At 45.9% G+C, this 27,492-nt stretch overlaps 1 protein-coding gene across 1 annotated transcript; it reads right to left on the reverse strand.

Moving 5' to 3' along the window:
- Nucleotides 1-1,708: 1,708 nt before the first annotated feature.
- EIF2S1 (eukaryotic translation initiation factor 2 subunit alpha) lies at nt 1,709-10,758 on the reverse strand. Its single transcript, XM_078858117.1, has 8 exons — nt 10,613-10,758; nt 7,766-8,012; nt 5,492-5,571; nt 4,007-4,158; nt 3,548-3,654; nt 3,302-3,399; nt 2,918-3,061; nt 1,709-2,372 (listed from the first exon to the last, which is right to left on the reverse strand). The coding sequence occupies exons 2-8, from the start codon at nt 8,001-8,003 to the stop codon at nt 2,253-2,255; spliced, it is 939 nt and encodes a 312-aa protein (XP_078714243.1). The 5' UTR covers nt 8,004-8,012; nt 10,613-10,758; the 3' UTR covers nt 1,709-2,252.
- Between the last annotated feature and the right edge of the window lie 16,734 nt (nt 10,759-27,492).

The raw sequence follows: 27,492 nt of genomic DNA on the forward strand, positions 1-27,492 counted from the left end.
TTTTCATGAATACCGTGATCTTATTTTTCCCATCTTGTCACCAGTAAGTAAACAGTGCGTGGAATGAGTCGTCACAACGTTGTGTTACACTTGTTTCATGTTCATATTAAATGTACTGTAATGAGTGAACGTCTTACATGTCGTGCACATGTATGTACACAGCAAGTGGCACATAGCCAGACGAAGACACTTAAGATGATTCAGCATTATTGGTGATTACACATCCTCCAAATGATATTTGCATTTGGAGGATGTGTGGGGCCTTCCATAAATGACGTCACGCGATTTTTTACCCCCCCCCATCACACGACGTCACAAAGTCAGACCCCCCCTCAAATATGACGTCACAAAGCTCTGTCCCCCCCAAAATAAAACATGCTTCAAATCGCTTTAAACTATTGTCATCGTAGTGCGTATTAAATGTGGTGCTGCACTCTGATGTAGGAGAAAACATTTATTGAAATGTCTATTTAATTAAGTATAACGTGTTGTCTATATTTATTTAAAGTTGCGCATTTTGATGTGACGTCACATTTCTCAAACCCCCCCCCCACATCGTCACACATGTCTGATCCCCCCCCCCTCTCTAGGTGCGTGACGTCATTTATGGACGGCCCCTGTAAAAAATTGAGAACTGGAAAATGCATTAATGAATGACGACCACTTCGCAGTCACCGCATCATTGGTGAGCACCGAGCCACACGGAGCGGCGTGCCGGTGCGTCAAGAGAAGGAGTCAAGAGAAGGAGCGTGGCATAAGAGACGTTGGCGTGAGCGGACAAATTGTGACAAGCACTGCCCTGATAACGGCGATGAATCGATCCCAGGGCACCACCATCGCAAACCGGAAGGCCCCCTCCCCCCCCCCCCCCCCCCGTGCTCTTGAGTACAGACACCACTATAGCTTTATCCCAATGGGGATTCTCTGTGATGTCAACCACTATGGCGTGAATGAGGATGTCATCTGCTCCAAAATCTCGGATAACAGCCAGGAGCGACGCCGTTTCCATGGAAGTGCTCACTTGGCTCTCCCATGTTTTCGGTTGGTATAGCACATGCTGTTCAGAACGATGGCCAATGTTTATCTCCACATGAGGGCAGCGTCTTCAGCAACTGAATTCAGTTTGCACAGCCATTGCTGATAGGGCAAAGACCATCAACTTCACCAGAGTACTGGCTGGCTACCAAACATACAAACCCAGGATTCCAGTAGTGTTGGACCACTGCTTTGACACTGGGCCACCTTTGTTGAAATATTTTGCAATTATTTTGGTCGCATTTGAAGAAGCTTAGCTGCTATGGCTCATTTGATACATAAACAGCTGGAGTATATCATTGGCCAAAGACATCAGTTCTGGGTACCAATCATGTGCAAATATCATTACAAATGCAAGGTGTGGAAGAAGTAACTTGCCCTGATTCAATAATAAACATTGTGATAACATGTTGTACTGCTCTTCGGCTATTATTAGTCATATAAATTATCACCAACTCTGTACCATCTTTAGATGTGCAGAAAACTTGATATGAAGATTGGACTCAAGTGCAACATAAATGCCAAAAGCTTCTATAGACAATATTGCGATATTGCAATGATTTTCTAAATACGGCTTTAATGCATTATATTGCAGCTTAAAGGCATGGTAAACCGCACATGTTTTAAAGAATTCATGTTTTTGTCTTCCTCACGTAATAACAGAAACTGGTCGATCAGTTGGACTTTTTATTCAACAATTTACTAAAACCAAATACAGCCACATCCTGCATGTTGAGACCTCACAATTTTTCAAATGTGGTAAGTAGCACTGATTTGGAATGTAAACTATATGTAGGTAATGGCCAAAATGGTGACTTAAGGTTATAAAGAGATATTGTTATTATTAAGCAACTGCTCACCATCATTCAAACCACACAGGCATTGCTGCTTTTGAGCTTAATACACTGGAAGTGTATAATACTCAGACTCGGCTAGTCTGTTGGCATTTATATGAATACACTTAGGCACCCGTTGCCTTAGGTAAAGGACAGCATTATTACTTGCCACAGTATTTGCTACTGTTATTTAGTTTGTCATTTAAATTTTCTTTAATTTCAGGTTCAAAAGTTTTCCATTTTTACTTACAGGGGGTTCTTCCAGGTAAACAACCTTTTTAACTTAAAAGATTTTGTTCAGTGAAATAACTTTTGTTGACCACTTTCCAAAAATACCAATGCATGAACAAAAGTCAAATGCTGTTGAATAACCAAAGCGTATTAATCCTCCGCTTCCATCTCCTCTGCATCATCGTCACCGTCCACTTCCGCATTCTCCTTTTCGAGCTTCTCAAGCTGCCGGGCGAGCTCCGTTTCATCAATGTCGGTCACCACCTTCGGCTGCTCGAAAACAACGAAGAAAAATCGGCCACATGCAATCAACATCGTAGTCTACGGTGCGTGCAAATGACGAGACCTAAGGCAGCTCTTTTAATCACACCTGTACAATACTCCAGAATGTGAAATATATTACAATTAGCTGACCATGTGAAAATATTACAACTGTTCTATACCACCCACATCTTTATCAACCGAGCTCAGAATGCACAACAGCTGCCGTTCGCAACTAAGTGGCAATCACCACAGCGTTTGGGCCAGGCCAGGTGCACTCCGAGGCGACTTGAAGTGTCACAATGTACATCCCAGAATGCCACCCACACAAACAAAATCACCCCCATTGTCATTCATGCCAAATATTTGAAAAACATGCTCATTTGTCGAATTTTCATTTTAAAAAAATATTCATTAGATTGTTACTTATAGTAAGCTTGTTTACAAATTGAAACTCTCAATTTACCACGAACGTTAGGTAAAGGAAGACTCTGCCAAAATGTTCATCGTCGCCGTATTTATACAAATGAAGTCACAATAGTAACGTAATTTACCGCCATCTGAACGTTGAAGACACCACGTTTCTCCTCGATCTTCTCCTTGATGGTTGCCATCGCCTGATTGAGAATGGAGAGGCCTTCTGTCCTCTCCAGAGTTGTGGTTGTCATCACATAGCGTGGAGGTGCTATCAGGTTAATCTGGATCAAACATTCAGCAAAATGGTTTTCAATCACACAATTTTCATGCATTTTTTAAAACGCTTTTTAAATATATCACACACGTTTTTATGGCAATGGCTAGTGTCTATTTGTATGCAGAGACGTGTCAAAAAAGATCAATGACGATATCTACCTCAAATGGGCCTTTAATAATTGATGTCCATTTTGATAACAATTTACTGCCAGGAAGAATTGCAAAAGGTGTAGAAGAATGTTTACCTTGATCGGCATCTTCTCTGTGGAACATGCCAGGCCTCCCTTCAGTGCCTCTTTGACAGCATCAATCCCTTCATAGCCATAGCAGGCCACCTCAATATCTAACGGACAACAAAACATTTCCATTATATGAAGAGCTACAGTGGCATCAGATTTTATTCACCAAAAATAGAGGCTATCTTTCGCAATAACCGGTGTTTGATGGGCGACTTTATTTTGAATAGAACGGGTCTATTAATATCACGTCACCTGCACGGATTTTGACGGCCTGTGGCGTCAGCCGCCTGTGGATGTTCTCCAGCAGCACTCCCTTCTCTTCCTCCGTCAAATCCAGCAAATCGAGCACACTGGGGTCTCTGCACACTCCCACACCCAAACACACCGTTAAAAACACAAAGACTACCATCATTTGCGAAACTAGTCACAGGTTTGAATGTTTAGTCACATTCGGGTCACTGCTGAAGAGACTAATTGAGTTTTGGTGAATGTCTATACGGAAAGCGGGCTAAGCCGTTCAAAAAGAAAATGTGAAAGGAAAAACAATGGATATTGTTTTTTGCTTTAAATACCTTATTGTTACTTGCCTTACGCAAAAAAGCATATTCTCCATTTTTAAAAGGTAATGGCCAATGTACCAAGACGGATACATTCTAGCGTCACTCATTCACACGCAGGCTTACAAATGATTTTGCATCACTGGAAACTTACGAAACGGCGAGCTTGAAGGCATCGTAAGCACCGTATCCAGGCTTGTTGTATTTTTCATCAAAGACCCAGGCTGTCCGCTGATACAGACTCTCCAGCTGCTCATCTTTGGAGTAATCCAGTACTTCAGCCACGTGTCTTAAAATGCTGTACACCTGAAAGTAAACCACGCAATAGCAATAACAAAATAAACATGTACAACTAGAAATACGCTTAATATCAAAGGCCCCTGAAATGAAAGCAAAACTACTGTTGTAACAAAACAATTTAACACTGGGCTTCCCACGCCATCTTCAGTCACACAACAAGCATGTCAGGGCCCAATGGCTGTTTTTTTCACGCTCAGTTTTGTGCATTGTGAGAATTTCATATCGGGAAACGAGCAAAACATCCGCATGTGCAAACGCAGGTCAGTATAGGTCAGGGGTGGGCAAGCTGCAGCTCTTTCAGGACTGCTTCGTGACGTTATTTCTTGAGGACGTATTCGCCACATGCACTGGTGGCTCTTGAAACATTATTTTACCAAGTAAAAAAATGGCTCTTTTCGTTACTTTGGTTGCCAATCCCTGGTTTAGGTGCAGCTATGCTGCCGTGCACACCGTGAGCACAATTTTACTTTGAGCTTGTGTTTTATTTGATGCATCGAAAAGAATGATCAACTCTTCAAACTTGCTCCCTCCCTTTATTCCTCACGATTAAAACACATTGCAAGTGGCAGCATTAACTCCCTGGGTTTGGCGACTTTGTCTTGCGATGTTATTCAGCGCATTTCCAAAGGAGACACCTCAGTGCAGAGTTCTCATGCAAGTGTGAGATTGTGGAGAATGCCAAGCATGATCATGGTGAAACGGACCCAGAGCTTCATGAAAGTGGTGCAACAGGCCAGCCACCACCCACTGTTACGAAATGACACTGCTTGATTTATAATGAGATTTCCACCAGAAAGCTAGTGTCTGCTGTGAACACATTACCCAGCTATGGAAACTCCTACATTCTTTCCAACCAACCATCAAATTTCTCAAGGACAGGGCAGAAATTGGGGTGTTTTATGACAATTATTACGATAGCAAGGGCATTTTCTGTTGTTGGAATGATGGAAAAACCCAACCTATCCCCCACAGCAAGCCAAATATCTGCCAGCAGGTTCGTTAACTGCTGACAATGAGCAGCAATGATCGTAACAATGTCACGTGTATACATAGGGAACCATCGCTTGACTGAAGTTGGGCATGGATCTGTGCTTTTACTACATATAAATTCCAGCAGTATAGCCAAAGAAGGCCTCTTGAACTATGTGAAAAACATAATTGAAATGAATTGTCCAAAAAAGAACCCGATGCACTGCCATAGCACACAGCGAATAGACTCAATATTTGCTCATCATTATTACATCCATAACAATAATACTTTAACAGTGCACAGGTTCCTTTATTTATTATATATGTTCAGCACAACACTATTATGAAACCAACTAAAACTAAATGTTACCGTTTTTGATTTTGTGAACTTATCTTCACACTTCAAAGCCTCTTCAGGAGACACTCTTCTTTTGGACAAGTCGATGTACCCTTTGAAATAAAATCAATGTCAAAAGTTAATATCCAGAGCTTCGAGATCAAAGCGTATAAGAGACAGTGAAGGATTACGCTCTATTTTTGGTGCAAAACTTGAGTACATCATATCAATGCGTAAGAAAGACAGCAACAAATATTCACATACAGCAGATGTGCAGGTCAATCATGGCCAAACATCCCTTTGTGAAAACAGTTACTCCAAGTTTGACGTCAGAATCAGAATATGTATTTATACTGGGGGAATCCAATGAGCTATAAAGCTCTTTTTCACAGATGTCCAGTCGGGGCGGGTAAAAGTGTTACAACAACAAGCAATAGAAAAACATGATAGGAGTGCAAAGTATAGGAAAGGTAAACGAATCACCCAAACACATACATCTAAAAAATAGGGAAATTTGTGATTATGTTTGTTTGTTCAAACTGTTTAGCATACTTCCCGACATGCAACAAACTTGACATTTGCCATGTGGGTACTTTCCAGACTGCACACCATGCAAAAAATATTAAAATACACTTTTGTCTTTTTGTTGGGGGGAGGGGGCGCAATAAGGCATATATTTTGCACGGCAAGTGAGCTGTGACGTCACATCTATCATGTGACCCGTGTGCGGAAGCGTAATGGAGTGTGCCTGCTGATCACGGGTAAAGTGAAATACAAATGTGTTGCAGGTCTAGGGCGTTCTTCGCGCAGCATTGCTTTATAATTTCAGTCGTTTACTGCCGTACGCACCCTGAAAGTTATGTGTGTCTGCTGCAAGCGTGTGTATGTGTACCTATGGACGCGCGCGCGTGTGTGTGTGTGTGTGTGGGGAGCGGTAGTGTAGCGGTTAGCGCGCTGCGCTACGAACCCGGTGACCCGAGTTCGATTCCCGCTCATGGCCACCACCGGTGACGATTATTTGAACCGGTCCTGGGACTCCCCTAGCCTCAAACGAGGAACTGGTGTGGGTGTGTGAACATCGCCACTGACGGGACAAAGGCAGCCGGGCGTGGTGAATCCAAGTCCCGGGGCGAAGCCGGGTAGTAAAGCTAGTATAAAATAAAACAAAACCCTCCCCCCATCCTACCAAACAAAGCCCACTGAGGTATTAGCTTATTTTTCAAAAGCGACCTGGCCACAAATGATGGCTCAACAAAGCGGCTTATCATTTGGACATTTATAGACGCAAAATAATCTAAATAGTCTAAAGGTGAAGGAGCAGCCCTGCAATTGCTTGTTCATACTACTGCTGGCACAAGGGCCTCCACTATGAGGATCTCTACAGGGTATGTGGCCGACTCTTCCATGCTAACCAGGCATCTTGGAAGAGAATTAGCCACACTTTATCCCACCAGACTTAACCTTTCCCGTTCAGTTTTTCCTCCGATTCCATTCCGATTTATGTGCATGTCTATCATAAAAACGAAACCGGAATAAAAATAATATAACTTTATCGGGACCGACACTTCCACAAGCCCATGCGGGAGGGCGTGTGGCACAGCTTGGCACCAGCTATCATAGAGTGCGGTCGCGTCGCTACAGTTCTCTGCGGTGAGAACAAATTCTTTAAAAACAATGGCGCTATGCCTCTACATAAAATTAACACTGCGCTACTTGCTCATCTAGGAACGGGAAAGGGTTGACCTGCCGATCAATTGTAATGTTGCTTTATACTGTTGGGTGGACCACCGTGCAAAAACAGGTTGTCATAGGGCGAGGGAGGCTACATGGTGAACAGCAGAGGACAGTGCAGAAAAAAAACATAGTTGTAGCTCTCACATCTATGCTCCCTGCATTCAACCAAGAAGCAGTGACCTATGTGGTGAAGTATGGTCAAATAACCACCACAACCCACAGACATCAGGGGCTCATCACCCAGCAGTGGCTGGGTGTGTTTTCTTAGCATTCTCAATACAACAGTAAGGTGCCAAGTTTTCTCACATTCCAAAAATGGTCTTACGGGTTAGGCCATATTTTGAGAATTTTCTCCCTTCGGATTTCACCACATACTACTATTAAAGGCATCTTCAGGAGTTAAACTTTAACTAACAAAACAGAACTCTTTGAAGATACCGCAGTAGTGCATGGCAAAATCTTGAAAAAATAAGAATTGCACAACAGGTGCCCTCACTTGGAAGACCGACCATACTTGGCTTATGAGTGGCTGCGAAACCTTCAGTGTTTGAAACATTTCCTTGCACCATTTACCTTTCTCTTTGTCCACTCGGATGACGACAACGCACTCGTTGCGACCGATGCGGATGAGCTTGTTGATTGAGCGGATGCGCCTGCGGGAGAGCTCGCTCAACAGGATCATGCCCTCGATGTTGTTGTACTCCAGCAGGCTCACATAGGCACCCATCTCTGCGATGGACCGCACATTCACCATCACCACATCTTCCACCTCTGGAAATTTGTGCTGGTAGAATCTACACCCGAGAGGCATTTTGTAGGTCTGTGGAAACAAAAACCAATGGGATAAAAGGATGAGTTGACCATTAATAAACATAGCATCGAGAGCACATACAACATTAAAACATTACTTCTGTGATTATGACACATTGATAATACATGTAGCTTCCAATAACTTCTTACCCAATTCAAATTCCTACTCACTGCGACACTTCACGGTGTGAGGGACGAGCCAATTTAACATCATAGATCGACCTGACAGGCAATGAGTGACAATGCAACATCACCCGAGTAACCTTGCTAGGAACCAATCTCTTGTCTTCTGAGAAACTGGGGAAGGGATCGTCTCACAACAGACACAGGGCCCACAAAAACAAGATCTTTAACTTATAACTCAAACTGGCCTCAAAACACTGTCAGTGCATCAGAAAAATTAAGAGCAAAGTTGAGTCCAATCTGCTGGCCACAGGCTCCACAGCACCCCTCAAGATATCAGCTCATGAGAGAGAATCCACATCAAACACAAGGGGAACAAGGCAGCAAAAGCACTGGCATTGACTTATGCAGAGATTCTAAAAGGCATAAAACACATTTCATTGCAGCTCTTGGTTTCATTCTCCTTTTCACCCAAACTGATATCAAGGATAAAACTGGGATCGGGAAAAGGCTGGTTTAGGGATAAGGTTATATTTATGGACAGTGATTGGCTGTAAACTAATTCAGAGAAGCAGTGTTTCCTATGGCAACACCATAAGGATCTGCAGTAGCATAAGACCTCAATGTAGTTGAGATAAATGATCGATATTGAGATTGGTGACATTAAGGTCAGTGTCATTAAGTTAATAATTTCACCAAATGCCACTTCTGTGAGCCATCCAAGCCATCCCAAACACCCGAACTGGCGGGCCATGCCAGGGAATGTGCTGTCGAGACCAACACTGCCGCTCTGTAAATACTGCTGTCGCCAACTACAATTAGTTTATATATACTCTGTGGTTCTTTAGTTTTTTTATGGCACACGGGAGTAACAATGAAGATGCTAATGGGGGTAAACGTAGGGATTAAGTCAGGTTCGGGATAATGTATGGTTAGGGATAGGATTGTGTTTGGGATACTGTAGGCTTAGGGATAAGAATGGTAAGGTTCGGTATAAAGTATGGTTATGGATAAGGCATGGTTAGGGATAAGGTTAAACTGGGATAGGGAAAAGGTTGGTTTAGGGATAAGGTTATATTTATGGACAATGGTTGGCTGTAAACTATTTTCAGAGAAGCAGTGTTTCATATAGCAACACCATAAGGATCGGGATCAGCATAGAACCTCAATGTAGTTGAGATAGATGATAGCCTTAAGTTGAGAAGAATAATACTGCGATGAGCTTGATATTGAGAAGACTCACATTGAGAGGATTCCTATCGAATCGGTTGAGTGTCATTAACACCTGTATACTTGAGAATAAGTAGAATAGGTTATACCCTTTTTCTGGCAACAAAACAGGTGTTAAGATGTTAAAACACTAAACTGAAACCTTTTACAAGGAATCATGTCTGCATTAACCACAATACTTGTGGTAAGAATGCAACCACAAGTATTGTGGTTAATGAAGACATGATTCCTTGTAAAAGGTTTCAGTTTGGTGTTAACAACTGTTTTGTTGTAAAAAAAGGGGAAACCTATTCTCATATTTTGGTACCGGCAAAAGAGGTCCCATGATGTACCTGTATACTTATTTAGGATAGTGTCTCATTCCACGAAAGAATAAAAAATATATACAAAGGAGAACCACCGGTACTTGGAAAGTGTTTCGTCATTGACAAGATTCATGAAGGCAAAAAAATACCCGTGGCGCACAAACCTGTCTGTATTGCCTGTACATGTGTCACTGCGTGTTTTAGTGAGTACATTATGTATATAGCCTTAGTCTGTCGTCTGCATGCATGTGGCGATATTTAGTTTGTCTGTGCGAGATATTGGAGGTTAAGGTTTTGAGACGAGGTAGGGGGACTTCAACCGTAAAAGTCTCATGGGCATTTGTATGAGTTTATAGTAGTGGCGATACGGTTTATGGCTTGGCGACATCAAGATATTTCGGTTTAAGTGAACGATAACCCAAACGCTTTGTACTAAGATTGCGTAATCCTACAAGGTTTCTATTGAGGTGGGTTGGAGCGGTGGTGCAGTGGTCAGCGCCCTGCGTTCGATAATTAATCTGAACAGCAGCGGCGCGACCGATACCCGAATCAATCCTTGGGTCCACCTCGTTCCCCTTAGCCGCGCTGACCGGCGTGGTGAAGTATGGTCAAACAATCCCCGTATCCGGACACGTCGTTGCCAGGCTTTTTCTTCGAGCAAAGCGGACTGACACATAAGAAAAAGGGCCGCCCGTGTACACCATTGCGGCTTCTACGCGTGCGAAAAGCGTCTCTGTGCCGACGTTTCGCACCGAGATGGCTGTGTGCTGCTGCAGAGCACGTGAACATGAGGCCTCGCCACCCATTACAGTCGGGGGGGGGGGGCACGCACCCCACACGCACCGACACGTACCCCCTAGCCACCATCTCGCTCCCGACCACCCGCCCGCCCGCCCGCCCCTTCATAACCCCCACAGAGTCCACCCTTCAAGCAGCGAGCCGAGCGACTCACGGGGCGACAGGAGACGTGGAGGAGGCGGCGACGGCTTCCGAGGCCCGGACTCTCACGTGCGGCCCTACAGCGCGGTCGGCAAAACCCGGCGTGCAACGCGCGCGCGTACCGCCCCTCTCCGTTTCCGCTTCCGAGTCACAATCTCGCGCGCTTCACCTCATCCGGGTGATGTACACTGCGCTGACGTCACCCCAATGGACAACCCCTCCCCCCTCTCCCCTCTCTTCCCCCTCTTCCCCCTCCCCTCTCTCCACCCGCCCCCTCTTCCCCCCTCCCCCTCTTCCCCTCTTCCCCCCTCCCCCTCTACCCCCTCCCCTCTCTCCCCCTCCCCCCCCTCCTCCTCTACCCCCTCCCTCCCCGTCAAATTGCAGATGAATTTAACCTATTTCAATTAATAAATGTCCTCACAAGACCCAACCTAAAAAGTCCCGGACAGTCATGTCTGCTTGACGGCCTATTGACTAATGCCCCTCACAATTTCACATTGACTGGTGTTCTGGGTAATAACCTTAGTGATCACTCCTTCATATTTGGAGTGAGATCATCAGCCAGACCCAAAGCCCCCCCTAAATTGGTTGATAAGCACTCCATGAGACACTTCAGCATACTGGCATTTACTAATGATGTGCTTCACTCGGATATTGACAAAGTCTGCGATATCCCCAACCTGACTATGGCTTGGGAGACCTTCAGGTACACATTTCTCTAAATGCTTAACAAACATGCTCCGTTGGTTAGATTTAAAATTAAAGTCAACCACCCACCATGGTTTGATCCTTTGATTACTAAGCTCATGAAAACTAGGGACAAGGCTTGGGCATGTGCTCAGAAAAGTAATTTGGTCAATGACTGACGAGACTACAGGATTTTAAGGAATAGATGCGTCAAAAAAATACGGCATTCATAAAATGCTTACTTATCCTCCACTCTCCTGGAATCACATGGCAATGCCAGGATCTTCTGGAAAACAATTAAATGTAGCGAAAAGGCATCTAACACAGATAATCTGCCTGTTGTGCTTAACCGAAATGGGGACTTTTTCAGAGCCCCAAAAAATAGTCGACAATTTTAACCTTAATTTTCTGAAGCTGGTGACCTTTTTGATAATGTATTGGGAGTCACCCCTGCTCATGCAATTTCCTACACCCCTGTCCAAACATTAAACGAATTTAGTTTCCAGCCTATCCACGAAAGTAATGTTCTGAAACAACTGTCCTACCTCTACCGGAGTGGATAGTACAGTGAGGGAAAAAAGTATTTGATCCCCTGCTGATTTTGTACGTTTGCCCATTGACAAAGAAATTATCAGTCTATAATTTTAATGGTAGGTTTATTTGAACAGTGAGAGACAGAATAACAACAAAAATCCATAAACACGCATGTCAAAAATGTTATAAACTGATTCGCATTTTAATGAGGGAAACAAGTATTTGACCCCTCTGCAAAACATGACTTAGTACTTGGTGGCAAAACCCTTGTTGGCAATCACAGAGGTCAGACGTTTCTTGTAGTTGGCCACCAGGTTTGCACACATCTCAGGAGGGATTTTGTCCCACTCCTCTTTGCAGATATTCTCCAAATCATTAAGGTTTCGAGGCTGACGTTTGGCAACTCGAACCTTCAGCTCCCTCCACAGATTTTCTATGGGATTAAGGTCTGGAGACTGGCTAGGCCACTCCAGGACCTTAATGTGCTTCTTCTTGAGCCACTCCTTTGTTGCCTTGGCCGTGTGTTTTGGGTCATTGTCATGCTGGAATACCCATCCACGACCCATTTTCAATGCCCTGGCTGAGGGAAGGAGGTTCTCACCCAAGATTTGACAGTAAATGGCCCCGTCCATCGTCCCTTTGTTGCGGTGAAGTTGTCCTGTCCCCTTAGCAGAAAAACACCCCCAAAGCATAATGTTTCCACCTCCATGTTTGACGGTGGGGATGGTGTTCTTGGGGTCATAGGCAGCATTCCTCCTCCAAACACGGCGAGTTGAGTTGATGCCAAAAAGTTCCATTTTGGTCTCATCTGACCACAACACTTTCACCCAGTTGTCCTCTGAATCATTCAGATGTTCATTGGCAAACTTCAGACGGGTATGTATATGTGCTTTCTTGAGCAAGGGGACCTTGCGGGCGCTGCAGGATTTCAGTCCTTCACGGCGTAGTGTGTTACCAACTGTTTTCTTGGTGACTATGGTCCCAGCTGCCTTGAGATCATTGACAAGATCCTCCCGTGTAGTTCTGGGCTGATTCATCACCGTTCTCATGATCATTGCAACTCCACGAGGTGACATTTTGCATGGAGCCCCAGGCCGAGGGAGATTGACAGTTCTTTTGTGTTTCTTCCATTTGCGAATAATCGCACCAACTGTTGTCACCTTCTCACCAAGCTGCTTGGCGATGGTTTTGTAGCCCATTCGAGCCTTGCGTAGGTCTACAATCTTGTGCCTTACATCCTTGGAGAGCTCTTTGGTCTTGGCCATGGTGGAGAGTTTGGAATCTGATGATTGATTTCTTCTGTGAACAGGTGTCTTTTATACAGGTAACAAGCTGAGATTAGGAGCACTCCATTTAAGAGTGTGCTCCTAATCTCAGCTCGTTACCTGTATAACATACACCTGGGAGCCAGAAATCTTTCTGATTGAGAGGGGGTGAAATACTTATTTCCCTGATTAAAATGCAAATCAATTTATAACATTTTTGACATGCGTTTTTCTGGATTTTTTTGTTGTTATTCTGTCTCTCACTGTTCAAATAAACATAACATTAAAATTATAAACTGGTCATTTCTTTAGTCAGTGGGCAAACGTACACAATCAGCAGGGGATCAAATACGTTTTTTCCCTCACTGTAGGTTGTGTTATGTTCGTGTTGTTGTGTTAATAAATAGTGCTGCTCCCAAGTTAACGTCTGCCACTCAGTTGGACTCACTACATATATATCAAGCCTCAGTGTTCTGGTTATTCCTTTGGCTGGCACATGACTTCTCCGCTGAAAGCCATTATTCATCTTTGCCCAAATCCATTAGTCATAGCTTCACTAAATTATACAAAATTCAAGCCAGACTTTGATAGATGTAATTTAAGTAGCTGGGGCCAATTGGTTATATTAATCGTTGCTTTCTATCACGAATGTATCTTAATTTTAGAACTTTCGTGACTGCAGGAATTATTATTTGGTTCTTTCGGTTAAGTCACGTCTAAAGATAAAATAATAAATTAAATTAAATAATAGAATACGACGTTTCGATTGCAACACAAGCAATCATCATCAGGTATAATGAAATAGCGACATAATATCTAACCAGAAAACTATAGACAGACATATTAGCAGACAGATATCACAAGATACATACATAGCGAGAGCAACACAGGTGACAGAGAGGGGTGATCGTCTCTGTGGGGTGGCCTTAAATAGACAGAGGGGGGGCGGAGGCAGAGAGAGGGGGAGGGGGGTTAGAAAAATTAGCATATCAATGAGTGGTCCAAAAGAAACGTGGTGCTGCGAGTACGATGGCACAGCAAGCAAGCCTGAAAATCAGGAGAAAGACACACTAAAATTAAATAACCTAGTAAAATATCGAAATGTAATGTAATACATCTTTTGGACCACTCATTGATATGCTAATTTTTCTAACCCCCCTCCCCCTCTCTCTGCCTCCGCCCCCCCTCTGTCTATTTAAGGCCACCCCACAGAGACGATCACCCCTCTCTGTCACCTGTGTTGCTCTCGCTATGTATGTATCTTGTGATATCTGTCTGCTAATATGTCTGTCTATAGTTTTCTGGTTAGATATTATGTCGCTATTTCATTATACCTGATGATGATTGCTTGTGTTGCAATCGAAACGTCGTATTCTATTATTTAATTTATTATTTTATCTTTAGACGTGACTTAACCGAAAGAACCAAATAATAATCACGAATGTAAATTACAAATATGGAAGCACTGCAGTACATTATTTCACTCAAAACTGTCAAGTCATTCAAGGTCAAAGATCAAGATGTTAACTTGGCCAAAGTCGTTGAAACCACCACCTCACTTTACCAACGCTTTCTCCCCTCGAGTAGATCCCACAGTTGTTGCACAATGGATACGCGTATTGCACCATCTGGCTTTAGGTCTTTTCCTTGGTCGTATGACTCGTGGAAATCGGCCTTTCCCGCATCTTGCGCACACGTCCTTCCCAGCGGAGCCATTTTTGGCAAATCATGTCTGCAATGATTTGCTGTAACATTATAGTCCAGAATTCTTCATTATTTCTTCTGTTTTGCCACACGATTCCCGGCATCCGTCTCAGACACGTAGACTCAAATGCCAGCAACTTATTTTCGAGCTATTTAGGGTCCACGGCTGTTTCATCCATAATCTCCAACAAGACCTTAACCAACATAGAACAGAAGAGTTTCAATGGATAATTCTACACTATTGCACATTCACCTTTGAGGTTTACTCATCAATCATCACTGACCAATTACAATCATCCCATTCACAAACATTAACCATCTGCGGTATAAAAAATAGATGTACTTTATATATATAAAAACATTTACAGTGTCCTCGATGTAAAAATGAACAAGCTACCATTTTTTATATGTATTTTAAAAGTGCAATATATTTGAAGAAACGTACATTATCTTAAGTGGCTTAGTACACTATGCTATATTTTTTTAGCAAAGTAATTAAGTCTCCATTAAATCCCCTGACGTTTTTGGCAATTGCACGCAGATGGAATTTTCCCATGCATACACATGTTAATATTGAATTTCAGAATGTTTCCATTTCACTGCCCACAAACTATGCCTTTACACATTGTACAAAACACAAGTCATTTAATGAAAACACATTGACTCTATAGTACAGGTTTAAATTGTGGCTGAGCGAAAGTGCATTGGCTAAAGCACTGTGTTATGAACCTGTCACCTGAGTTAAATTCCCGCCTGCAAATTATTATTATTATCACATATTTATATTTTTGCTCAAGCATTTCACATTTATCTTCTACAGTTTTAATAGAGTTATATCATACTTTATTCATACTTTGTTACGTACAAAATGCAACTAACTTAACATATGAATGCCTCGAAAATGTATGCACTTAAAGCTTGCAAATAATGGATTATTACATTCTTTGGTTCTTTCGGTAAAGTCACGTATAAAGATAAAATAAGAAATTAAATTAAATACTAGCATACGACGTTTCGATTGCAACACAAGCAAACATCATCAGGTATAAATTAAATAGAAACACAAATCTAGTATACTTAGAAATGTAATGTAATACAACAGAGTCGGATAACATAACAGTCAACACCCTATCTGGTTGATTACGTTCTTCCTGAGAATGCTAAAATTTGAGAGAGAGATGAAACACAGAACCAGAAACATATAGACAGACATATAAGCAGACAGATATCACAGAGATACATAGAGAGAGCACAAACATAGGAACACAGAGAAACTACGCCTCTGTGTCGAGGCCTTAAATAGAGATAGGGGGGGGCGGGGGCGGAGAGAGAGGGAGGGGTTAGAGAAATTAGCATGTCAATGAGTAGCACGATGAGTGGTACGGTGCGCGAAAGCTTGAAAAAATTAAGAGGCAGGGAGAGACACACTAAATGAAATAACCTAGCAAAAATTTCGAAATGTTTTCTCTCTCTCTCTGGGTTTTTCCGTTGTGTCTCTCTGCCTGTGTATCGGTCTTCGTGTCTGTGTTTTTTCAAATGTCACACTTAACTTCTAATTTAGCAATCTTTGGAATAACGTAATCAACCAGGCTATGCGTTAATTGTGTGTTGACCGACCCTCTGTGTTGCATTGCATTTCGAAATTTTTGCTAGGTTATTTATTTGTGTTTCTATTTAATTTATACCTGATGATGATTGCTTGTGTTGCAATCGAAACGTCGTATGCTAGTATTTAATTTAATTTATTATTTTATCTTTATACGTGACTTTACCGAAAGAACCAAAGAATAATTCCTGCAGTCACGAAAGCTCCAAATTAAGGATTATTACATGTTTGGGATTAATCCTATTTCAACTGAAATTCATATGAAAATTCCCACTTTCTGAGCAAAAATGCCCATATTTGTAAATAAATGTGAAAAGGCACAGCATGGGATACAGGGACAGTAACTCAATGACTCTGAGCACAAATCACTGCCTCCAAGGGCTGTGGAGTTTTTATATTGTCGTGCATGAAGTTGTACCGCTCTTTGATGTGTTTTTTGGGTTGCACCATGTGCTGCTCTGCATAATGTAAGAAATGTCACTCCACATGCTGGGAACATACAAGAAGCTTGTTGAGGAAATAAATTAATGCTACACTACTGCTCAGTTCAGTTCCTGAAGCTCTCAGTATGTGAGACCAGGTAGAGTGCTGTCCCTCTACCATGGTAGCGTTTTCCCCTCCACATTTAGAAACATGCATTTAGAGTATTTGGCTGCTATACATTTCCACATGATAAGTCACTTCGTTGAGCTATCATTTGTGGCCTAGGTCGCTTATAAAAATAGCTCAGTGGGCCTTACCTGAGAATATTAAAAATGGTTTGTTAAATGGTTAAAATCGTTGGGCGCAAATGATCTCTCAAGCATATCACTGAAGGAGAGTTGCATGCTTTACTTCACATTCTAGTAAAGTGTATTTCTGTTTGTCTGCAATCTCGACCTTGCCACCACGGGCGGCCCTACTAGGTGTACAGAACTCCCGACGGCATTGCACTCAGGGTCATGGAAACACACAGACCTCTCCACAGCGACAAAGTTGCAATCCGAATGGAGAGGTTTCCTTGGATGTCACTGCTTGAACCACTGGGCGGGTTCCACAGGATTGGAAGGATGCTCTAATTGGGAGACCTGTCTGGTTCATACCACTAAGGAGGCATCTCCTTTCCTTAGTGTACCAGGAAAGGTCATGTCAAGGATTAACCAAGATTGTTTTGTCAGGCATGCTGAGAAGCTTGCTGAGAACCAATGTGGTTCTAGGCTGGGGCTTTTCTACGTAGACACCACATTTTCCGTCCATATTTCAACATGACCTAAATCTCAATTTTATTGACTTGGTCGAGGCTTATGATATCATGAAGAGGCCAGGGATTTGGGTTGTTATTGATGCTTTCATGCTTCCTCACCTGTTTATGAATATGGACCTACATGGTTGTGAGCAGATCTTGGTTAAGCTAGCTGGCTGGGAGTCATAGTCATTCCTTGCTCTCCTTGGGGTGCGAAAGCAACTTCCTGTGGTACCAAAACTATCAATCATCTTTTGGACCACTTCGTTTGTAAGGCTGTTTGATGTCTGGGTGAGGTCTAGAAATGGCTCCAAAATGTTTAACCACGTGTTATTTTCTGATGACTTTGAAATTGTTGCTCACACTGAAAAGTTGGACATTCTGCTGCTGAATCTGGAGCTTGACACAATGAGGTGAGGCTTAACACTGAGCCTCACAAAAACAAAACACCTGCCTGGGTACTTTGCATCATCGATCATTCTAGCTCTCAACTTTTATGAGTAATGGGATGTTGTAAAAAGGGGTTGAGGAGTTCCAATAGCTGAGGTGTGTGCTCATAACCAGCTGTTGTTTAGCACTGGAGGTCTCACTCTGAATTGGGCGTGCAGCATTACGTTTTTTTAATCAGCGGTATTGTGTGGAAGTTGCCTGGCTTATTGAGCCACACAAAGATCTAACTCTTCTTGGCCACAATCATGCCCTCTCTTCTCCAAACTTGGCAGACGTGCACTCATTTACAGGAACACCATCAGCCTGGCCTGCTGACGATCCATCCTGGTTATATCCAAACGTCATTATGTAAGGAGCTCACATAGTCTTTAAAGAGTTAGACCTTGTTTAATAAATTCGCTCCTCTGGTAGGCGAGGAGGAAATGGCTGGGTCCTGTAGCTCACATGCATAATCACCGCATTCCCAAGTGTGTACCTTCTGTTTTTGTTGGATAGAGGGGGCTAAATGGGCGCGGTACAGATTAGAAAGGAATTGGACTTGGAGCTAAGTGAAATTGCTGATGACTGGTACCAGCGGTATCAAGATTGGCCTCTATGGAAGACGTTTCTAAAATACGTTAATGGGCAGATGTAGACAGTCAACCGCCAGGGACAAAAGATGACGGGGAAGTGACGCTCATAACAATGAGCTGAATACCCCGCGCACAAAACACTGCGAGGTGGTATCGTGTGGAGAGCAGTCAATTAACGCATTACACCCGCCGGCAAGCCTTCCACACTTGACACAGCCTGAAAGTGCACATTGCCTGGCACAAGCGCCGTGGGTGACCTCCCTAAGTATGAAATAAATGTTTGCGTGCGAGTGAAGTGTTTTTCTAGCTTGTGCGCCATTTTTTTTGTGTGCGTGTGGTTTGTGTGTGTTTTGCGTGTATTAATATGCGTTTAAGGTCCGGGTGGGAAAAATGTGTTTGATGTCCGTGCATTTAGCGCGTGAGCGTGTGCAGAGGCCCAGGGACGTGTGGCTTGACAGGCGAGCAGTACCTGCCCGGTGGAAAAAAGTGTTTTTGGTTTCATTTTTGCTTGCAATCGGCCCTGAGGTCAAAGTTAAACTTAGGGTCACCTGTGGAAAAATGAACAGTAAATTGAGTTTCAATGGAATGTATAGCAGAAGACATGCTGAATAAGATGGCGATATTCTAATATATAATACTGGAAAAAATATTTACATCCATTGTTTATAATTCACGAGACGGAATCAAGGATATAAACCTGCAGGGCTGCTATTCATTTACGATTATGTACATTTTTAATTGTCTTGGGTTTTGTGTTGAACACTACAGTATTCACACTTGACAGCACACAATCACTAACTACACGGATGTAATCTGGTGAGACAGAGCCCGACTTTTTAAACACAATAAAATGTGCTCGCAGCCTATACTTAACGTCGTGGGGTCTCTCACAAGACCGCAGTCTGTATATTCACACAACACTATAGGTTTTAAACATGAGACTGGCAATAACCTCAGAGGCAACACAACAATAACCATTTAACTACCACTATACCAACTTCAAGATCAGTTTGCATTAAATAACCTTGTACGAAGAAAAACTCCACAACCAAAACATAGAACACTGTATAAACACTAACATTTACTGGTAACTACAGTATTTGATTAACCGTAACAATAAGCCGAACAATTCTCTTTGGTTCTTTCGGTAAAGTCAGGTAGGTAGAAATAAAATAAAACAAATCACGACGTTTCGATCGCAACACAAGCGATCTTCATCAGGTAGGACAACCACAGCAAGAAAATTCTGAAGTCGGCGGGAGAGCTGCCGTGGCAAGAGGTTATATAGGTAAGAGAGGGGGGGGGAGGCAAGGGGGGAGAGAGGGGGGGGGGGGCGCGTGAGCGCTAGGGGAAGAGGACGTGAGGCTGGGGGGGGGGGGGAGTGGGCGGGGCTAGGACGTGAGGCTGGGAGGGGACGTGGGCGGGGCTAGCAGTAAACCGGCAGGTAATGATGGTAACAACAACAAGTTAAAGCCAGTGAACTGGAACACGTACACCAAGCCCTCAAGATGAATGGGTACTCGGACCGCATTATTCGCAAAGCTGTTTCTCCAACCATGGAGAAACAATCTCCTGAGAATCCAATCAAAACCATCACTTTACCATACACAGCAGGTGTTACCAAAAAGATTTCCGAAATCTTAAACAAACACAATATCCAGGTCCGATTCAATACAGTACACAACATCCGTGATCTAATCCCATATGTGATGGAGGTCATTCCTGGCATGCAATACCCTGGAGTCTACAAACTGAGTTGTACCTGCGGTAGCAGTTACATTGAGGAAACGAAACGACATGCCTCGGACCGTGTTCGCGAACACAAGGCAGATCTGAAACATGGCAGAACCAATACCTCTGCCGTAGCTGACCATTATTATAACGCTGTGGGCTCGCATTATATATTTTTTATCCGAGACCAAGGTACTCTGCAAACCTTCGGGCTACTATCAAAGGTTTGTTCATGAAGCCATCCAGATATACTGTATCAACATAGACATAACTTCAACCGAGAAGATGGATACAAATTGAACAATCATTGGAAGGATGTTATCAACCAGGTAATGCCTTAACTTGTTGTTGTTTTTTCCATCATTACCTGCCGGTTTACTGCTAGCCCCGCCCACGTCCCCCCCCCCCCCCCTCAGCCTCACGTCCTCGTCCCCCTAGCGCTCACGCAGGGCCTCCCCCTACCCCCCTCTCTCTCCCCCCTTGCCTCCTCCCCCCTCTCTTACCTATATAACTTCTTGCCACGGCAGCTCTTCCGCCGACTTCAGCATTTTCTTGCTGTGGTTGTCCTACCTGATGAAGATCGATTGTGTTGCGATCGAAACGTCGTGATTTGTTTTATTTTATTTCTATCTACGTGACTTTACTGCAGTCACTAAATCTTCAAATCAAAGCCGAACAATGTTAAGATGCACGAGGATTGATCACGATCACAGGTCATCATAACAAATTCAGCACGGATAATTCAAACAAATTAATGAATTGACACAAAAGCGGGCCAGGCAATGTTCTATAAACGTAGTTGTGGCACATTAGGAATGGATCACTCTTTTAAGTATGTCCTTGTGCAGCAAGGGAGTAAAGTGTGGTTCTGTGAAAGTCCTGATGTGCTGTGCAGTGCATCAATGCATGTGCGTACAGCAGCATGTGATGACTGAGTCGGGCCTTTAGGTGGCTGGCAGGGTTATTGAATGACCACACGGATATACCAGTCACATGGTTAATGGCGGCTCGGGAGCAAGGCTGGTTGTAACACACGTGTTGTTGCATTTTACAGGTAAAGGACCCAAAGGTTGTTTTTGATCGTTATATAAATGTTCTAGACTTGTTCTAGACTTGTTCTAGACTTTAAGCAAGTGTAGTGTTGTAAGGATGGACTCCTACACTTCTTTATGGCACACACTGTTTATTATCTTAATACACCGTCCCTATCACACTAAGGGGTATGTGGTCCCCTCACCCGTTACCCTCAGAAGGTACAAGCCTCCGGACCTTGCAGGCTATCTAATCTCCCTGCTCTCCCAGCATCCTCTGGCTGGACCTAGGGGATCTCTCCCCGACCACTGGTTACTCTGAGCCCTAGCCCTGATAAGGGCTGGAGGGCTTGGTCCAGGGTCCTAGACGTCTTCGGCCGACTTGGGTCTTCGCGTAGCAGAACTCCTCCAGAGCTCTCAGCGCTCTGGCTTTTATACCTGTTCGTGGCCGGGTTGTCCAATCCCCGGCCACCTTGTGGGACCCTCTGATTGGTCGTTCCCAATCTGGGTTTGGATCCTACCTCACCCCATTTGACCCTGACCGTTTGATCGAGCAGGAAAACCTTGTTTACGATCTGCTCTCACAGTTTGCGAACAGCGAGTAGTTAACACCACTACATCACTCCCCCCTTCGGAGAGCTGCCGTGGCAAGAAGTTATATAGTTACAAAGAGAAAAACCTTCCATCAATGAACCGATGTGTGTGCCAAAAAAAACAACAAGAACCACAAGAACAACAAGAACAACAAGAACAAGTTCCCCAATATAAATACCCCCCCAATAACACAACATATGTACATGGTGAGAGACAATCACCAATAACGACATTCGCGACGCAACAACCCATGCAGCGTTCCGCCGCAGAAAAAAAACGATGGCCAATTATGAAAACCGACGCGATTTAGCCCGCGTATATTTCGCGGGCCCATCGTAGGGGATGGGTGCCCTCTTCCGGGTTGCAGGCTGGTCAGGCAGCCTGGCAAAAATGTCGGTAGAGACAGGGGGCCTCTCTGTGGAGACTCCTGGTGCAGACGGGTCCAGCAGCCTGGCAAACATGTTGGTTGGGTCAGGAGGTTTCTCTGCGGAGACTCTAGGCGCAGGCGAGTGAGGCAGCCTGGCAAAAATGTCTGGCGGGTCAGGCAGCCTGACAAAAATGTTGGGTGGGTCCAGAGGCCTTTCTGCAGAGACTCGTGGCGCCCCCCGGTTCCCAGCGGCCGAACGTGGCTCGCACGACTCCATCAGTCCCGCATCATCTGCGGGAGGAATGACACGTCTGCGCTGTGGATTGTTGCGGAGCAACAAATGGCTTCAAGCGAGAAGGGTGCACAAACCAGCGACGCCGTCCCCAACGGATTTTGATACATTGTGGTCGCACAATCTCGACCACCTCAACCGGACCTCGCCATGGTTTAAGGAGCTTTGCCGATGTAGACACCGGCACCTGGGGGCAATGAAGCCATGCCTTATCACCTGGAGCCCACTGATGCACGGACGTGCGAGGGGCTTGCAACCTCGAATTGGCCCGCTGGCGGGAGGCGGAATTTTCAATCGCCGCATCACGCGCCTCAGACAGCTTCCGGAGATTGAAGTGTAAATGATCAGCGAGCTTCGATGACTGTGGAAGCTGCTCTATCTCAAGCCGAACGTCAGCGGGGGGAATGGCCTCCCTGCCATACATTAGGAAAAACGGGGAGAACCCTGTCGCTGCATGTGGCGCCATGCGGGAAGCAGCGAGGACCCCCGAAATCTGCAAGTCCCAGTCTTGGTGGGATTCATCAACCTGATGGCATAGCATAGAGGTGAGCGTCCTGTGCAGGCGCTCCACCATGCCGTCAGTTTGAGGGTGATAAGGCGAAGTGCGCACCTTTTTAGTACCCAACAAGCTGCATACCTCGCTCAACAGGGTACCTGAAAAATTTCTTCCCTGATCGGTCAGCAGCCGTTCTGGAGCGTCCTTGTCCAACACATAGCCTTGAACAAAGGCGTCCACAACGGCCGCTGCCGACTGGTTGGGGAGGGCCCAGGCCATAGGCCACCGTGTTAAATACTTAACCCCAACCAGACGGTACTTATTACCACGAGGCGTAGTAGGGAAAGGCCCCAAAATGTCAAGAGCAACCAGCTCGTTCACACAGGATACCGAGATTGGCTGCAGTGGTGGGCATGCCGGGTTCGCTGGTGGTTTTCGTTGCGCACATTGGGTGCAGCCCATTAAAATATCAGTCACGTCGCGAAGCATGCCCGGCCAGTAAAATTGCAATCTTAGCAACCCCATGGTTTTGTGCACACCCAGGTGCGACAATCGCTCGTGTGCCGCGCACACAGCTGTACGCCGCAAAGCCGATGGCACCACAATTTTGTACTGGCAGGAATCAGCATCCCACTGCATGCGCAGACCGCGCCGCATAGCAAAAGAGTTCAATTTACCCGAACGTGAGGTCGTATCACATGCGTGCCGACGCAGAGGCAACAATGACGCGTCGTTCATTTGGTGCCAACCCCATTCGTCCAGCGTTATCCCCAGCAAGTCGTCACTCGCTGGCGGACTTTCGTGGTCCGCTTCCGGTACAGAATCGGAGGGAAACGCGGCAGAAAATGTTTCAGGAGGTGCAACCGGCTGTACCATTTGCGGCTTGCACCGACCAGAACCCGTAAAGCACGCGCATTTTATTCCTGGCGGAAGGCGAGATAGCGCGTCAGCATTATTGTGCTGTGTACCCTTACGGTAAATCACCATGAAATTGTAGTCCTGGAGGACTTCAAGCCACCGGGAGAGCTGGCCGGAAGGTTGGTCAACGCGCAAAGCGTATTGCAACGCAGAGTGATCGGAGCGAACGGTAAATCGTTGACCGTACAGGTATGGCCTGTATTGCTGGATAAAGTAAACAATGGCCAGCAGCTCGCGTCGGGTCACGCAATAGCATTTCTCTGCAGGGGACAAGACCCTGCTTCCATAGGCAACGACCCTCTCAATGCCATTTACGGTTTGGGACAGCACCCTGCCGATCCCAGTGTTGCTGGCATCAGTGTCCAGAATAAATGGTTTCGCAAAATCGGGGTAAGCCAGGGGCGGTGCTGCGGCCTGTTCAGCATCTCCCCAATGAAATTTGACCCCTTTCGCCGTAAGAGCATGCAGTGGCTTGGCGATTATAGCGAAACCAGCCACAAAGCGTCGGTAATATGACACGAACCCGATAAAACTGCGAACATCCCCCGCAGAGGTGGGGGTAGGCCATTGGCTGACACATTTTGTCTTTTCTGGGTGTGAAAATTCCCGAGCGGCTGACTATGTGGCCCAGATAGCGCACAGACTCACGCAGAAGGTGGCACTTCTGAGGTTTGAATTTAGCAGCTCGCATCTTTTCGAAAACAGCGCGCAACCGTTCAATGTGTTCGTTGAACGTGCGGCCAAAGACAATAACGTCGTCAAGATAGATGAGACATGAGTCCCACTGGAGCCCAGCGAGGGCCAGCTCCATGAGCCTCTGAAACGTCGCTGGGGCCGAGTGGAGACCCATGGGCAATCTATTAAACTCGAAAAGGCCCTGTGGTGTCCGAAAAGCAGTCTTTTGTTTCGACGCTTCGTCGAGGGGAAGTTGCCAAAACCCCGACAGAAGGTCTAAAGTGGAAAAATAACGCGCCCCTGCCAGAGCATCCAATGACTCATCCATACGTGGAAGAGGATAGGCGTCAGCCACGGAAATTTTATTTAGGCGCCGAAAATCGACACAGAATCGAAGACTGCCATCGTGCTTTTTGACCAGCACTATCGGAGCACCCCAGGGGCTGTTTGAAGGAGAAATAATATCAGCTGCCAGCATGTTGTCAACTGCCCATTTGACATGCTGTTTCTCCGCCGGGCTGAGCTGAAACGGGTTTTGGCGGATAGGGGCAGCGTCACCAGTATCAATGTGGTGACGCAGCAGCTTGGTGCAGCCAATATCAAATTGTGATTTGCTGAACACATCCGAGAATTCCCGCAAAAGAGCCCGCAATTTAATCTGCTGTGACCCGGATAAATCGCCGGCATCGGCGCAAAGACCGTCAATCCATCCCTCGTCTAACTTAGGAGGAGGGCGAGGCTGCAGACTGTCAGATACATGTGCAACAACGTCGGTCTCCAGAGGCGCCACTGTCGCATGAGCGAGCACTGTCCCCTGTGGAATGACGGTTTCGGACAGACCAACATTTAAAACTTGTAAAAATGGCTCCCTGTCGCCCGCTATGAGAGTCTGTGCGGCCACCAATGATAGGCTCTTAACTGCTGTGTTGGAGGGCCCCAACAGAATGCCATTTACTGAGGCAGTGGGAGCGAGCGGTTTCTTTAACCGCAAGGGTACAAGCATTTGTGCTCCTGCCAAAATGTGTACAGCGCAAGCCGTAAAAGCCTGCACGGAGGCATTTGCCGTCCGTGAGTGCGTGGCTGCGGGTAAAAATGCCATTCGGCGGCCCGAAGGGAGTTCAATACATCCCTGGTCGATGAGGATTTTAATGGGCATTTTGGCAAGAAAATCAGTACCCAGGAGACACGGCACCACGAGGGAGGAAGAGACAAAAACAGGGCCGGCCAATTTAATATCACCAATCGCAATTTGCGCCCGAATTTGCCCGAGAATCCCCAGCGAACTTCCATTTGCGGCAAAAAACGGAACAGAGACCTTTTCCAATGATCGACATCGCACCGGCAGTATGTTATAAATTAATTCGGAAATGATAGTGGCCGATGCACCGGTATCGACAAGCACGCACAACTCTACCCCCTCGATAGAACCAACAACCACCGAGGAACCCGCCGTCGCTGCGACCACTCTATGGGCCAGCTCTGACCACTGCCCAGGTCGGAGTGGCCGTGAAGAGTCGCCCGAACACCGCGCGTCATACGCCGAATCCCTAGCGAAGTCAAGGGTGCCTTGTGGTGTGTAAGGTGTGAGAGAGGGCTGAGCGTGAGGGGTGCCGCGACTCGCCTGGTTATGCCGCGGTGTGCTGGGAGCCCTGTGGTCCCGGTCTCGGGATCCAGAGGAGCGCTGACGAGGTGCACAGCAGTCGGAAGAGACGTGGCCTCGGCGGCCACAGTTGAAGCACGTTACGTCGCTACGGGGGAAGGCCCATCCCCGCTCCTGGTCGTCGCGGCGTCTGGTGCGATCAGTTGATCGCCGGCCTGTCGCCCTGGACGTTGAGAAGACCCGATCTGGAGAGCGATCGTTGTCCCTGCTGGCAGGCCCGGATGTCGTAGCTGATACGGTGATGGGCTCGTCCTGGTCGAGCATCAAGTGAGCATGGATGCTCCGGGCAGCTCGCAGCGAGCACATATCTTCATCATCCACGGCTTGGATGACAAGGCGCAGTCCCCGCGCCATCTCCACCAGCTTCTGTAGGACGAGAGCGTCGATGGCTTCATCGTCCATGCGGGGGTAAGCTGCTCTTGCCATGGCAAGTAGCGCGGTGCGGAACGCCAATGGCGATTCTCTTGGCCTGCATCGTCTCTCGTAAAACTGGTGGCGTGTGGTGGAGGGAGGTCCGTAGACATCGGACAGCCGCCGAAGTGCTGCTTGTAGTGTCGCTCTTTGTCGCTTGGGAATGGAGATAAGCGCAGCGAGAGAGTCGTCGTCCAAAGTGGCTGGTAGTGCACGAAGAGCCTGTGCATCTGACCAGCCCACCATCTCCTGGTAGCTGAGGAAGCGACGCTCAAATGCCGCCCAGTCGCCCCCTGTGGACGAGAATTCACGGAAGACGGGCAGGCGTTGCTGTAGAGCAGCTGTGTCGTCGTCTTCGTCCAGGTCGGACTCGGTCCGGAACGCGGCGATCGCCTGGTCCACATTTACTGTACGGCGTCGCAGCCGTGATGACTTGGCGTTGCTGGAGGGTCCTGCAGAGGCAGCGTCGCGCTCTGATGACGCGGTGTGCCGTGATTGGCCGCCGGAGCTCCCAGCATGCACGTGGCTTCCGCTTCCGGCGGAACCACGTGACCCATCGGCGGGAAAGTCGACTTCTTCCGGGTTTGTGATGGCGGCAATGTCCGCCGTCGGCCGCTTCGCTCCGCCCGCAGCCCCCAAGGTAATTTCTTCCAGGATGGCTGCTGCAGCATGCAGTAG

Source organism: Lampetra fluviatilis, chromosome 7 (genome assembly GCF_964198595.1).
Source record: "Lampetra fluviatilis chromosome 7, kcLamFluv1.1, whole genome shotgun sequence".
Lineage (NCBI taxonomy): Eukaryota > Metazoa > Chordata > Hyperoartia > Petromyzontiformes > Petromyzontidae > Lampetra > Lampetra fluviatilis.